This window comes from Leucopleurus acutus (assembly GCF_964270905.1).
Source record: "Leucopleurus acutus genome assembly, chromosome: 20".
Classification (NCBI taxonomy): domain Eukaryota; kingdom Metazoa; phylum Chordata; class Mammalia; order Artiodactyla; family Delphinidae; genus Leucopleurus; species Leucopleurus acutus.
In genome coordinates, this window is record NC_139162.1 from 11,454,142 (window position 1) to 11,468,420 (window position 14,279).

At 38.4% G+C, this 14,279-nt stretch overlaps 1 protein-coding gene across 6 annotated transcripts in view; it reads right to left on the reverse strand.

The window, feature by feature from the left end:
• CNTNAP4 (contactin associated protein family member 4) overlaps positions 1-14,279 on the reverse strand; it is a gene marked incomplete at both ends in the record, with an annotated part of 261,875 nt that overhangs the window by 13,803 nt on the left and 233,793 nt on the right. For 5 of the 6 annotated variants that reach the window (XM_082862478.1, XM_082862479.1, XM_082862481.1 and 2 more), the window contains 4 exons: positions 2,241-2,328; positions 3,170-3,303; positions 4,590-4,814; positions 6,288-6,527. In XM_082862478.1, coding sequence (XP_082718604.1) covers positions 2,241-2,328; positions 3,170-3,303; positions 4,590-4,814; positions 6,288-6,527 — 687 coding nt within the window. The remainder of the gene's footprint in view (positions 1-2,240; positions 2,329-3,169; positions 3,304-4,589; positions 4,815-6,287; positions 6,528-14,279) is intronic. The other variant, XM_082862482.1, reaches the window with a different exon arrangement.

Genomic DNA, 14,279 nt, shown 5'->3' on the forward strand with positions numbered 1-14,279 from the left:
GGGCCAGTGCCTTGCTTCCCATGGGCTGTTTCCAGCCAACAGCTGATCATAGCAGGGACTCTAAGGCAGACCCATCCTTTGGAAACATGGGACTCCTCTGATGGATGACGGACTCATGGGCTCCCCAAAGACTGTTTAACCTTTGTTGACTGCACAGAAGTCTAGGATGCTTCTATCTAACTTTCCCTCCCTCTCTCCTTCACCTGAAGGCAGAGCTGCATGGCATCTGATGGCTCTCCCAGTCTTGGCGAGCTCTCTCCACACGTTCTCTTTCACAAGCGTCCCCTTAATAAAATCCTCACGTGGTTAATTTTGTCTTGCCAGTGGCTTCTTGGAGGACCCTGACTAACATAATAAGAAACTTCAAGATTGAGTAACTCTCTGGAAAACTACTAGTTCCATTTTAGCATCAATTTTGCTATAAGTTAATATACCATATTACAATATAATAATAGAGTACATAACATTTTGTTGTAAATTCATAAACCATACCATATGATCATAAATTTTTAGTCTCCTTTGAGTTACAAATGATTTGAATGTAATATGAGTCCTTGGCCAAGATCCACACCTTAGGCACGTACCAAACAAATTCTTACTTTTGAACTTGAATCTTAATTTTCAGCATGAGTGATATGCATTTTAATAACACTCTGTTCTTGAATGAAAACATTAACATCTTTAATTCCTCATTAATCTGCGATATTCATTATAAAAAGGGAGACAAATATTTATATAATGAATGCTATTATTCTACTGTTTGATTAATACAATCCTCCTTATAAAATGCAGATCAGTTTCCCAATTCTTTTATAATATATTTGGCTTATTTCTATTCACACAAAATATTTTCATCAGCAACTCTGGCATTAAACTTGAAGATGTTATTTCTTCAAAAATATGATTTTATCAACATTATGCATAATTGTTAGAGTTTTCTATCTTGCATTTTACATTTTTACGTAAAATGCCTCATCTCAGACCTTGCTAGACTGAGGAGCTCTTGAAATCGGGATTGGTTATAATGATCTGATCTTTTAATTACTGTAGTTGAATTTATGTAACTTATACTATGAAACTCACTTGGGATATTCCAATTAAGCTTCCAAGTATCTAAGTAGTACTTTGCACATATTTTTTGTCTCCACTATAGCATCCTGGAAGAACAATGCAATGGATACTTCCCCTGCTTGCTTGGAGAATAAGAGCGTACAATACTGGTGCTTATCATAGTACTAGAAAGCCTATAAACATTTACCAACTTAACTATTAACCTTCTCAAGGGCCCATATTTTGATCATTCACCCACAGGTCTGATCAAGCATTCTCAAGATTCGGAGATTATGTACAGGGAATGCAAGAAATGGTATATCAAGGTATAAGTAAGTGAAAAGGTCAAAAAAATAAAAGATTCCATTCATTATCTTGGACAAAATATTCGAGGTTAGGGTCAAATATCAAACTAGGAAGGAAAACCAGACTACAGAAAGTCTCCCACCCCCACTTTTATAACTAAAAAGAAAATCCCTTTTAAAATGTACTGCCCCTCTTTCCGTTTAGTCCTTGCTGGCAAGTATAAAAAAAAGCGCACATATTTTGATGTTAAAATGGCAAGAGTATGTTTCTACTTCAGTGCTATTATCAGAAGTAACTAGTGGATAGAAATAAGAATTATAAGGCATTTAGATAGACACTGGGTTATAAGTCATTGGGTTCTAGCAGGAGTGGCTGGCCACTGCACCTCAACAAGGCAAACAGGATCCAGGCCACAACCTAAAGCATATTCACTAAGCAGCAGAAAGGCAATTGCTTCCTCCTCCGTTTTCTTTTGGGTCTAATCCTAGTTTTATCATTAGATGATGATTTATATATTTGACAGCTGACTGATACACAGTCTGTTATTTCTACTTTTATTTGATATTCTTGAAGTGTGAGGGCGATACCGTGTTTCATTATGCTGGACTGGCGCGTGGCACACGCCAGGGTGGCATTACTATCAAAGTAGCATGCTTGCTCATCTTGCAAAATGTCCCTACTCACGACTGCATACAGCCCTGAGAAAGCACAGCTTCTGCCTTGATTGTCATTCACTTCAGAAATGAAATTATGCAAGAGATTTCTTTTGGCATGATGAATCTGCATGTGGCGTGTGTGTGTGTGTGTCTATGTGTCTGGCATATGACTCTTCTGGTCCATGTTTATGCATCATGATTAGGCGAAAGGCCATTCCTTTTACTTACCTAGAATCCTGCCCAGTACAAGGGATCTGACCGCACTGAGTTCTGTACCTGATGCAAGGTGGACTTGTCTCCTCGCTTTCTCATCAATCTATAAAATTGTTACATGAGGTGCAAACATCCAAACGGATGCCGTTGTTGAGAAGAGGACAGGAGGCAAAGGAAGACAAAAGAAAATGATAAAACAGCCAATAGTTAATATGGCCCCAAAGACTGAGGAAAACAAAGTTTAAAGAGTTAGCCATTTATACAGGTGAATATCATTTTCTAAACTATTTCTGTGCACCCTCAGACACCAGTGCACCCCACCTTCTATCCCCTTATATCACTTTATTTTTCTCCACTGTATAAGAAAGCCAAAATGGGGAAAACCAACAAAAAGATACAAGCTATTCTCATCTTGATATTTTTACTTAGCTGGGTATTTTCACTTGAGTCATTCAGCTAAGAAATTTTCCTCTACCTAGAGGGTTGAAATATTAGTGCTTTTCTTCAAAAGCTGGTAGAGTGAATAATTCAACTTTCTCTGCTGTAATTCACATCATTTTAAAATTTATTCTGATATTGCAATCATTAATTTCTGTGCTAGAATTATGGTTGCATGTATACCCATCTGAAGTAAACTGGTTTCATTAGAGTAGCAATGGTCTTACCAATAGCATAATATGGTAAACTAGAAAGTATTTCCCTCCTGAGTAAAGCAAAACAAATAGGAAAGTTTGGCAATTTTAAGTATCAAATATTAATAATATTTTGGACAGAATCTTATTGCTTAAAAAAACTGAACACATCTGATGGTCTATGATCTATCCAAGAGCAGCAACTGAAAGGATGTCTCTGTTTAATCTATCCATTATCCAATTTCTGCTGTAGGTCCTTCTTGCTGGGGAGCATAATTTTAACCATTGCTTCTGTTGCATTTTCTCTATTACCTCCACAAAGACCACTGCTTCTTCCCTGTTAATCTTTACGTGGTGAAGCTGTCCATCAGCCATGTTTTTGAAATCAAAGTTAACAACATCGGGTTCCTGATGTCTATTTAGCTTGTACCTGATCTGCAAACTTCCTAAAGTAGGGGGAAAAAGTTATATTTTAGTTAAAATTGTATTTTAAAAACTACTTAAAAAACTCAAGAGTCCTTTTTTGATATTAATTTCTGGGGGAAAGTTCACAGTAGTTCATTTGCATGTACACTTTCCTCATAATCCCTAGAAGTCAGTTTCCATGTGAAATTGCACTATTTTCAAAATCAAGAGCAAATATGCTGCGAGTAAGCAGGCTCTTTCCTGCAAAATTTTAATTTGTCAAATATGTGATTAAGCATTTGCAAATCTCCGTACTAGCCTCTAACTTAAAAAAATAAGATTTAGTATATTATGAAGTACCAAACTACTGTGGAATATTGCAAGAACATTGCTTCTATCATCTCATCTTTCAAAAAAAATACATCTACCATTCCTGAAATGCAACTGATGAATGGAATTATTATAAGCAAACACTACTCACTTAATTGCCTGCAAAGATGTCAATAAATTTACTTCACAGGATATCTTCCAGTTTAACAGAGAAAATGTCCTAATATATATAGATAAGCTTCAAGCTCAAAATGTATACAGTGAGGAGACATATACTTATTGAACAATATTATTTTTATTTTGGTGTTCAGTGACCTTGGGCCATATTTGATTTAGTTGAAATGATATATTCACATGTTTGTATGTTCGTTTGTTTTCCTCACCCAGAGGATTTACTCATAAAATTTTTATCTCTAATCCAGATAAAGGGAAGAGAACAATAACAGTAAGTGGTTTTCTGTAGCACACACGTCCTAAGCCACATACCATTACCCTGTATCGATGTACTAGCATTTCCCGTGACTACTTTATGGCCGAAAATCAGAACCAACAGATTATTTTGTGGACGTTTTCTTACACATAATGCTAGTTTGTTAACATTCTCTCAAAACTTCTCTACTTTGATTCAAAGGAAATTACTTGTTATGTACAAATAGGCATCTTATTTCAAAATGAACCACAAAACTGATACTGATACATGGAAGAGTAAAGTGATCCTAGCAATGATAAAATATAATAAATATTTTATGTACATAAATTAAAAATTCACACTGTGTTAAATTACCAAAATTATAAAGCGATACAGGCATTTTAAGTGTTTTAAATAGTCCTTTTAGATTAAGCTGATAGGACAGTACCAAAAACACAAAACTGAATACACAGGACAGGCACACTTCTTTTCCTGTTTGTCGTTTGAGCAGCGGGACCATGAGAAGGATCCACATTGTTCCTGACCTAATGTTCTCACCCAGTTTTCCCTCGTCTGAACAGCACTCACCATTTTTGGCAATGATAACTGAAAGGTATTCTTTATAAAAGGAGTTGACGTAGAGCAGCAAGCTCGGGGTCCGTGTGGTGCGGAAGCTAAACTCGATCGTTTCCCTGCTTAGCCTCATGTCACCGTGAAATGAAGCCGCGTGGGAGCTGGAATTTTTACTTAGGGAGTAATTTTCTTGAAAATTGTAAATCACAGATGAGCCAGATCCAAAATAGGCAGAAATCTCTGAAATGATAAGCACATTTTACGTTAAAAAATTTAAGAAACGAGGATGTTGCCTCGGTTATACTGATACTTTTCAAATTTAAAAAATAACTATCCAAACTTTTAAAAATCATTTTACTTACACAAGATTAATATCCTAAATTCGCACATAAACACAGACACACACACACACACACACACACACACACACACACACCCCAAATAGATTTGTATAAAAGTGAAGAAGGTGATGGGAGAGGTAACTAGCTCGGGATCCCAGCAACTCTGCTTTCCTCCATTACTATACAGGGCAGGCGTTGAACGTGAGCTTCAGATGGTGCTCACGGATAAATGTAGCAACATCTCCACTCCCTCAGGGCTTTAGGTTTTTTGCCTGTTTATTGTTTTTACTATCTATAGATACACGTTTGAGATACTACATAACATGTGGATGCAGAATAATGTTCCTGATTACACTTAGCAAGATGAACTGGAAATCATTTAGATCCAGAAAATAAAGGCATCCTCTTATAAAGACATGAGGATGTAAAGACACGGGTCTTAGTTCTAACTTTAAACGTGAGAAGCATAGAATGGTAGCAGCAGTGACTGATTACCACAGGTTGATTTCAAACGATAACTTATTCCTGATAAAAAGTAGATGACCTGAAGAGTGCACCTTGGCCAACTTTCCATTCAATAATCTCAAAGGCTTTCACTGCAAATCAGGGACTGATTCAATTTGCAGCCAGTTTTCGTTAGCCTCCTTCAGGTAAAGGTTCAGTAGCCCAGAAACACTTAAATAAAGCAACTGGATTAAACTGCTTGACATTTTTCTATGAGGAACTATAGCAAACGTTTGTCTATTCGTGGAAGTCTGTTCAGAACGCGGAGTACTACGCTCAGTTCGCTCCTTCTTCCGTGACACGGAACAGTGAACAAGACCAGCTGCAAAGCAGCCCACTGTCTCACTTTACCAACAGACAGTCGGCATTTCACAGAGCCAAGCGACCGAGTATCTCTATTTTGTTACACATCAATACTGAATGGAAACATTATTTATATTCCTGGAAATAATATTTGTTTGGTGAAACAACAAAGCTTCCTAAATGTCTTTGCATCGCTGACCATCTTCAAAAATAACAATAATGCTTTTAATGATTTGAAAAATGAGAACTGCCCATGGGACTGGTTGTTGACACCCATATTACTTAAGAGCATTAGCTGTAGATAGAAAAGATCAGACTGCGCAGCCAACGCTCTACAACACCTAGAGGCGACTATTACAGGGTTTACCATCGATAAACATGGTGTTCAAAGAACCGCGGCAAATATTTAAGTAATGAAATGTCATTGGCATAAAATAGGCCATTTGCCAAAAAAAATTCAGAAACGGAAATACTTTCGTTTCAAATAGCTACAGAGAAAAGGAACTGTGGGAGGTTTTATTCACGTTGGATTGTCTTGCTGCTGAGGCACCCACGTCACACTCACCGTCTGAGCAGAACGGCCCTGCGTATGCGGAGGAGGTGCAGTCACAGGAGAAGCCGCTGGGCTTTTCCCTGCACTTCCCGCCGTTGTGGCACAACTTCCCGTAGCTGCTGCAGTGCCCTCTGCAGCCCGGCTCCACTCCCGGAGTCACCTTGGCTCTTTCTTCCAGGTCCAGGGCCATTCCGTTCAACTGCAGAGACCGAATGCATCCCAGAAAGCCCCTCTGTCGGGTGGCCGTTCCACCTAAAAGGGAAATACTGCAAATGCAAACGCGTTCCTAGGTGTTTTGTTCAGGATTTTAAGACCACACAAAACTGAGGCCTCACAGAGGGCGGCCAAAATCATGGCCTTAACAGAGAACCACTGGAGTCTGAAGAGCCAATATACTTCTAGAAGCACGATTTGTCACAAAATTGTAGAAGAATTCAAAAACATAAAACATTGATTCACGTTTTTTTCCCAAAGGTTGAATTTGTTATAGATTTGTTTTCTAAAAGAGTTCTATTAAACTTTAAATGGGAGACTTTTTTAATCAGTCTCTTTATTTTAAAGAACTTAAAGGCTCTTTCATTCAAAATAACAGTGATATGCATTGATATTCTTATGTAGAAACTAACCTTTTTCTTGCAATTTTAAATAAGCATATATTTGTGGGTAAGTGTGGTTCGTCCTTCACATTGGAACCTGATCCTGATGCCGGGACAGTTTTAATTTAGTGAGAACTATGAAGGAATCCTTGAGCTTTTCCAACTTGACTGTGCGTTGATGTGATCTTTTGGTTGTTATCTTTTCATCAAAAACACACAGCATCAGTTGAGCACCAGAGTATTTGCTTCTGTCAGGCGTATTTCCCAGTGAATTTTTTCTAAGTGTTGGACCAATGTTCATTGTTAGAGATTCTCAACGAAATCAGGAAAGGGGATTAATGAGGACACACAGTGGTGTAACATTTATTGAATAATATATAACAACATGCATTTACCAAGTCACCCTTGAAGAGGTTTACAGTGTTTGGGTAGAATCAGACCCTGCTATTCTAAGGCAGAGGTTCTCAAACGTTAAGGAATATGAGTACTACATGGAAAGGCTTCTTAAAATACAGGGTCGGGGGCTTGTCCCAAGAAATACTGATTGTGTGGACCAGAAAAAAAGGCTGTGAATCTAAACGGTCAACAAGCACACAGGCGAACCTGATGCAGACAGTCACTTAAAGCACTATCTTAATGGGAATGTAAGCTCTGGGTGCACTTGCACATACACTGGTGCCCAGGAATACCATACATTAACGCTCAGAATTTGAAGGAGGAAGATAGTGTCCTAATCTAAATAATCTGGGTGGCTTACCCAGAGACAGTTAGGTGGTCTTGGGGCCTCTCAAAAGGAGCTTCATCTTTGAACAGACGATGCTGCCTCACCTCCAGGATCCTACACCTGCTCTGTACCTGTTCTCTCTTCCCAGAATGTGTTACCTCTCCCTACACGCCCACCCCCAACTTCATTTAGCTAGTTCCTAATCTAGCCTCATTTACCTAAGGTCTCCTATTCTCAGAGATTCAACAGGTTTTTTGGTTTTGGTTTTTTGTTTATTTTTTGGTATTTCAGAACCAAAATTTGGCCAGAAAGACCCTAAATAAGTACGTCTTTGTCATCATCTAGCAAGCTTTACTTTTGTACAGTGTTCCTTGTATATTATCAGTGTATCTCCATCAAAATACACATTCAGTAAGGGCTATTTCAATCACACTATATCCCCAGAACAAAGAACAGTGCCTGACACATAACAGCTGTGCAACTATTATAATTATCTATAATTATGTATAATTATAACTAATTATCAATTACTATTGATAATAATTATTACTTCTCAATGAATTTACTGTTAGTAAATAATTAACACCCTCATTCACTAAACCAGCTGTACCTCAGGAGTAGTAGATGGGAGCTCGGTACTTCAAGAGTTGAAGAGAGGTGCAGCCTTTCCTCGCAGGGATGTTTGGGTCCCTGGGACTGAGATTGTCGATAAAACTCAATAAATATTTCTGAATCAATTAATTCTACGTTTTTGGATAATGAAACACCAGGAAAAGGACAATAAAAGAATTTCTGAGAATTCTGAACTCATGGTACTAATGCTATTTAGTCTTATATTTCAAATGACTGTATTTAAATATCTGTATTCAAATGGCTTCAGTTGACATAATTTGTGTCTTTTCAATGAAGAATATGAAAGTCTTAAGGGTGTGGGTCATATTTTCTATTTATAAATCCAGATGAAGTATGGTACGGAGCCAGACATCTTACAATTCCAGTTTATGTGGGCAAGGAAGAGAAGAACTTGCTTTTATCCCAGAGTTTCAGAATTGCTGACACAATTGTTTCATCCGTCCTACATTTACTCAATCTCCTGCCATCCTTGAAGTCTCTCTTCTCCCCTTACCTTGAGGACATCTTTTCTCTTCCTTCCACATCAAAGCTGCTGCTAACTCAACTCAGTAAGAAAGTCTAGGGCTCAGTCAAGTCTGTGACAGAGATTCTTTCGGCATCCTTGCTGGAGTTTTCTTTCCTGGGAAAGGAAGGCAGCCTGCAGCCTTGGTTTTAGCTTTGGCCCAGGCACTCTTTGGAGGAGGGCCAGATACAGCGAAATCTGGATGAGAGGTGTATTCCTGGTGTATTTCATGGACTTCGTGTTACAGTATTTTAAATCACAGTGTAGAGTTTATAGTACACAGTAACATTAAATCATGGACTGTTATGCATTTGTCACTCTGAAACATCTACAGTCTCTCTGATTTAGGGGTTTGTCTCATTCTACCAGTGACATAATAATAACTAAATAACCCAGAGTCCAACAACTGAATAATCCATTTTCATTGGTTCCAATTCATTCATTCTTGTTTGTTTTCTGTTGTTTTGTTTCAGGTGATGAGAAACTAGAGGCATAGAAAAGTCCAGGGACTAGCCCATGGGCATAGCTGAGAAATTTTAGAATAAACACATTTAGTCAGAGGCAGAGTTAAGACTAAAACCTACAGTTGGCCTTTCGCTACAAGGCCGCCCCTTTCCTCTCCATATAAGAATATGGTCAAAGAAGAAAACTTCCATTTTCTTCTCCTCAGATCACTTTTGGTTTGAATGGCATTTCAGTTCTGCAAGCTTTATTTAGCAGCTCTTTGTTGGACATTGTCTGACATTGGAGGTACAGAGTTATATGCAACTAATCGTGGTCTCAGAGATCTCACAGTCTAGTAATGGATTTAGACAGAGAGACGTGAGCACAACATGGTGTCAGTGGCAGAAACAGACACCCCGTGGAGAGGAAGGCCAGAGGATGGGGATTTAACAGGTGAAAATGCACATGTAGACATGTGAAATACATGCCTAAGGAGCATTCGTAATAGCGAGACAGAAATCAACAGTTTTGTAAACAGGACTTAATTCCACACTTTTAAAGAGTTAATGGTTGCCTAATCAAACAGTTCTAAACTACATTTTTAAATTACCAAAAAAATGTAATGTCTAATTAGATATAAACATTTGCAGCACACATGTATTGAGGATTTTTACTTTACCATTAGGTTTCAAGTTAATAACCTTTTATTTTAAGATGTAACTGTTCAGGAAAACACGACTAATGTAAATAGGGTTGGGCCTGAAAGCTTAATTAAAGATTCCAATGACTTTTCTGGGTTAGAGTATGTCCAATTAAAATGAGTTGCAGTTTGATTAATTGATTCTGGATGTTTCTGCTGAGTTATTGTGTTTGGAACTGTCTTCCAATTAATTTTCTATCAATTTACTTGCCATACTGTATCAGATATAATGGATTCCGTAACTTCACAAACACTGAGTATTCTGTGAAACAAATACCCAGCGTTTCTACGTGGATGAATATAACTGAATCTGTTCCCTTACATAACAGTATTGGGATACTGCACCTAAACAAGTGCGCAAGGTGCTGCATAGAGACTGAGCCCAATCCCTTTATCACATTCCACACTCTCAGGAAGTTAGACTAAGTGACAGATGCTACTGTCACAGAGTACAAGCTGGCTCTTTCCTATGCCAATTTTCCACTACTTCTGTGGCAGGAAGACCTTTCATTTTTTAATGGCAAATTATTTATGTGCTCTGCTTGAATATTACTGAGGATTAACTGGGAACAACTGTGTAATTTGCCCAGGGGCCTTAGAGGAAAAAAGAAATCAAGATCCCCACACTTCTCTTCAAAATCCAAAGTTACAGAAGCTTGTCAGAGTACAGGGGTTCTCTCTGACCAGGGTGCTGTGCAGAGAAAGGCAGGGAAGGCCCTGATCATGGGTCACCTGGGGGCAGGGAAGTGACTGGGCATGAGGGCTGGGCCACGACCAAGTCAGGGGACTGACGGGAAAAGCGGTCCTCTGTACATCACGCGTTGGACCTTCAGTCCTGTCCTTCCCAGCCATCCCCTAGGTCTGGGGAAGATGCAGCCCTGCAGCAATGATGGTATCAGTTAGTGTAGAAGGCTGTGAGCCTGGAAGCCCAGCTATAATTTTGCCATGGAATGTTCCTCACTGAGCAAAGCCCTGGGCGGGCTGGGAAGAGGAGGACTGTTTTCCCTCACGTTTAAAGAACGATCATGGTTGAAAGAGGCAGGTGGTGTAAGCAACCGTGTCACAGGCAGAAAATTCAGTCACTTTTCCCTGAACCAGAGTCAGTGGTGAGCACACGTCCCAGTGGTAGTGGCAGCAGGGAAAAATGGGTCTACTCAGACTTAAGGCCACAGCACTGTCTGGTTTGACCATACTAAGGTCTATTTCAAAGAAATGAATGTTGGTGGTATCAGTCATATTCTCTGATTTCAAGAGATCCCATCTGAATTCTGATTTTAGTCAACAGTCACTCAGATTTGCTCGCTAGACACAGAAAAGTACACTGGGGGCTTCTTTGGCTAATCATGAAAAAGACATCTCAAGGAGGGGAGAAGAAAATAATTGAAATAAATGATATGATTACATTAAAGAGAAATGTGACTTTTATTGCACTGCACTTTGGTAATGGGGGAACATATTTACGACTACAAAAGAAAATTAGTCTGTAATAAAAATTATTCAAACATAAAGTTGTTTGGCATGCTCTTCCTGTAACTATATTTTAGCCTATCAAAAACAAACCGAAAGCAAAAAGAAAAAAATCTAGAATATATTATAATTGAGAACTTCTGCTCATCAAAAGACACCATTAACAAATGTGAAAATGCAATCCACAGAGAAAAAGGAAAATATCTGTAGTGAATTTACCTGAAAAGGACTCATCCAAAATATATAAAGAATTCTACAATTTGTTTTTAAAAGAGGACAACCCTGTAAAAATGGGCAAGAGATCTGAAGAGCCACTTCATGAAGGACGCTGCCCAAATGGCCAACAGAGACTTGGTAGAGTCTCCTGACGCTTGGCATACGCTCATTCCTGTGACCCAATAACTCCATCCCACGTACGCACCCCACAGATATACAAGCATATGTTCACCAAAAGACCAGCACAACGATGTGTTTGTAACATGCAACTTTGAAAGTATACAAATGCCCATCAACAGTAAATAAATATCTTTGTACTGGCACTGCCAGTGTCCCAAAAGCTCCCCAGGCCATATGAGTGTGTAAGTAGGTTGAAAACCAGCTTTCAGAGCTTCAATATGCTTAGAGTTCAGCATTAACCTTTGAGTGTGGCATTTAGAGATTGTTTGCTCTTGATACTTAATAAATATTTGTAGATCTGATGCAGTTCGAATGCAATGCAAATGACTTGTGAGTCTACGGCAGGAGTCCTTACTTCTCCTTCGGGCCCTGGTCCCAAAGTATCGAAATGAAGTTTGCCCCGTTTAATAACCTGTCAGTGAAAAATTTAGGCTGCAAACAAAAATTTTAGAGCTGGTTGAATGAAAATCAATTCAAGGCTAATTTAAGACGCTTCTAAGAAAAATGCTGAGTTTACAAGCCAAAACAGAAAATGACCACTGTCACAATTCAGCTTAAAAAAATGACTGATTCTTTTCTCTGCCTCATTTCCGTGGTTGGAGCATGTCTGTGGGTGTAAAGTCACAGCAGTGACTCTCAACATTGAATCCTCAGTGTTTACAAGGTCAAGGGCACATGTTAATCACACCAATCAGCATCATGTTGCTAAACTTCTTTTTTAAGGTAGGGAATAGCACCTCTGAATAGGACTATTTAACTAAGATATGTCATAAATCACACACATACAAAAAAGGACAAAGTGAGAGAACGTGAAAAGGTTGGTAAAGACCCAGTGCCATAATTTAGAACAAGAATAGAGAAAGATGGGCTACAAATAGGAGGGGAATCATCATTTTTACACTGAAACGCAATGTAATGGTTGAGATTATTTGGGGGAAGGGAAGATGTTCATTGCATTGTTGCTACTGTTCCTCATCTGACTATCACACTACATTAATGTTAACTTTTCCATACAAGGATTTCTGTTCATTATTTTATTACTCCTTCACTTCGCATGCCATCCTACAGTTTAGATTAGTTGAAGTTAGTTGTGCCAATATTGGGAACTGCAGGGGTTGTTAAAGTCCTTCTGTTATAATTCTGTGGTGTACGCTAACACCAGCTGAATCTCCAAAACTACCTATCATTTCCTTATTCCTATTTCAGCTGCCACATAATTGTTGCCCAGCCGAATCACGTTTTTAGTCATGCTTTCTATTTATTTTTACTCATTTTGTTCAGAAGTTAAAGCATTAGTCTTGCCTCCGAGTTTCACTCTGAGATGTGAACACACTTTATGATTGGTCTTTAGGGGAGAGAGTGAAGCAAGCAATGGAGAAAAGCACATTGGGTTCTTTCATGTTATCCTATCGCAGCAGTCACTTCTGAGAGACTGCCAAAAACTCTAATCTCAAAAAAAAGTAACATCGACAAATATCATCAACATAGGTCTGGCTATGGGAGCACAGGGAGCTGGACAAAATAATTTAATTCAAAATTAACATATATTCAAATATCTGCAATGTTCTACTTGTAGGTAAAAGTGTTAAAGATAGTATCTCAAACAAACAAATTTCTGCATTATCGAAATTTCTACTGTTTCATATTTGTAGTACTATAAAATAACTTCATTTAGTATTTGAAATATTCCACAACAGGTTTAATGTTTTGTGCTATATTTGTTTACAAACAAGAAGGTGAATTTTTGGTAAAAGCTGCTAAATGCTGGGGTAATAACATAATCTAACTTTGACAGACTGATACTAACTTGGTCTTTCAGTTTTGCCCTGTATTTATAAAAACTGTGTTTCCACATAATTTAAAACATCATCATCATCATCATGGGTCTGAATTTAAACATTTTTATTAGGGAAAAGAAAGTGACGCTGAAAACTGTAGACTTACTCTTCGCAATTATATCTATCTCATTCATTTGTCCTGATACCTAAATACAAATGATAGTCGTTATGCACGGTTGAAAATACTGATTAGTCATAATTATTTTTTAATATGGATGGGCGAACTACAAATTAAGCTCTTGAACCTGTAAGTAAGGGAAATGAAATTGCCCTTTAAAATTTTAACCAGAAAATCAATTATATTGGATTAAAGCGGAGCCAGTCACCCAAGGATCACTGGCTCTGAGAGCAGATTTAACTCCAGCACTTTGAAGGCATTAACACACGGGCAAACAGTTTCTAAGACAATGTCCTTCTACATGTGACGCGCTGGCACAGAACATATGAACAAAGCAGCCAGATTTCCTCGTGAGAGTGTGATTATGAGGCGGGTGGAACCTCATTGAAGGAGGTGGGATATTTTCTCTGGACTATGAAGAAAAACCAGGGGTCTTTTCCAGCCTGGCACAAGTGTGGTCTGTATTGTATATGTGGGACCAGGGGACAGCTTTAATCATGCTACAAGTTAGGATTAAGGAAGAAAACAAGAAAAGTTAACTTCAGGTGAAATTAAAGACTGAGAAATGATGTGAGTAACGCAAAGA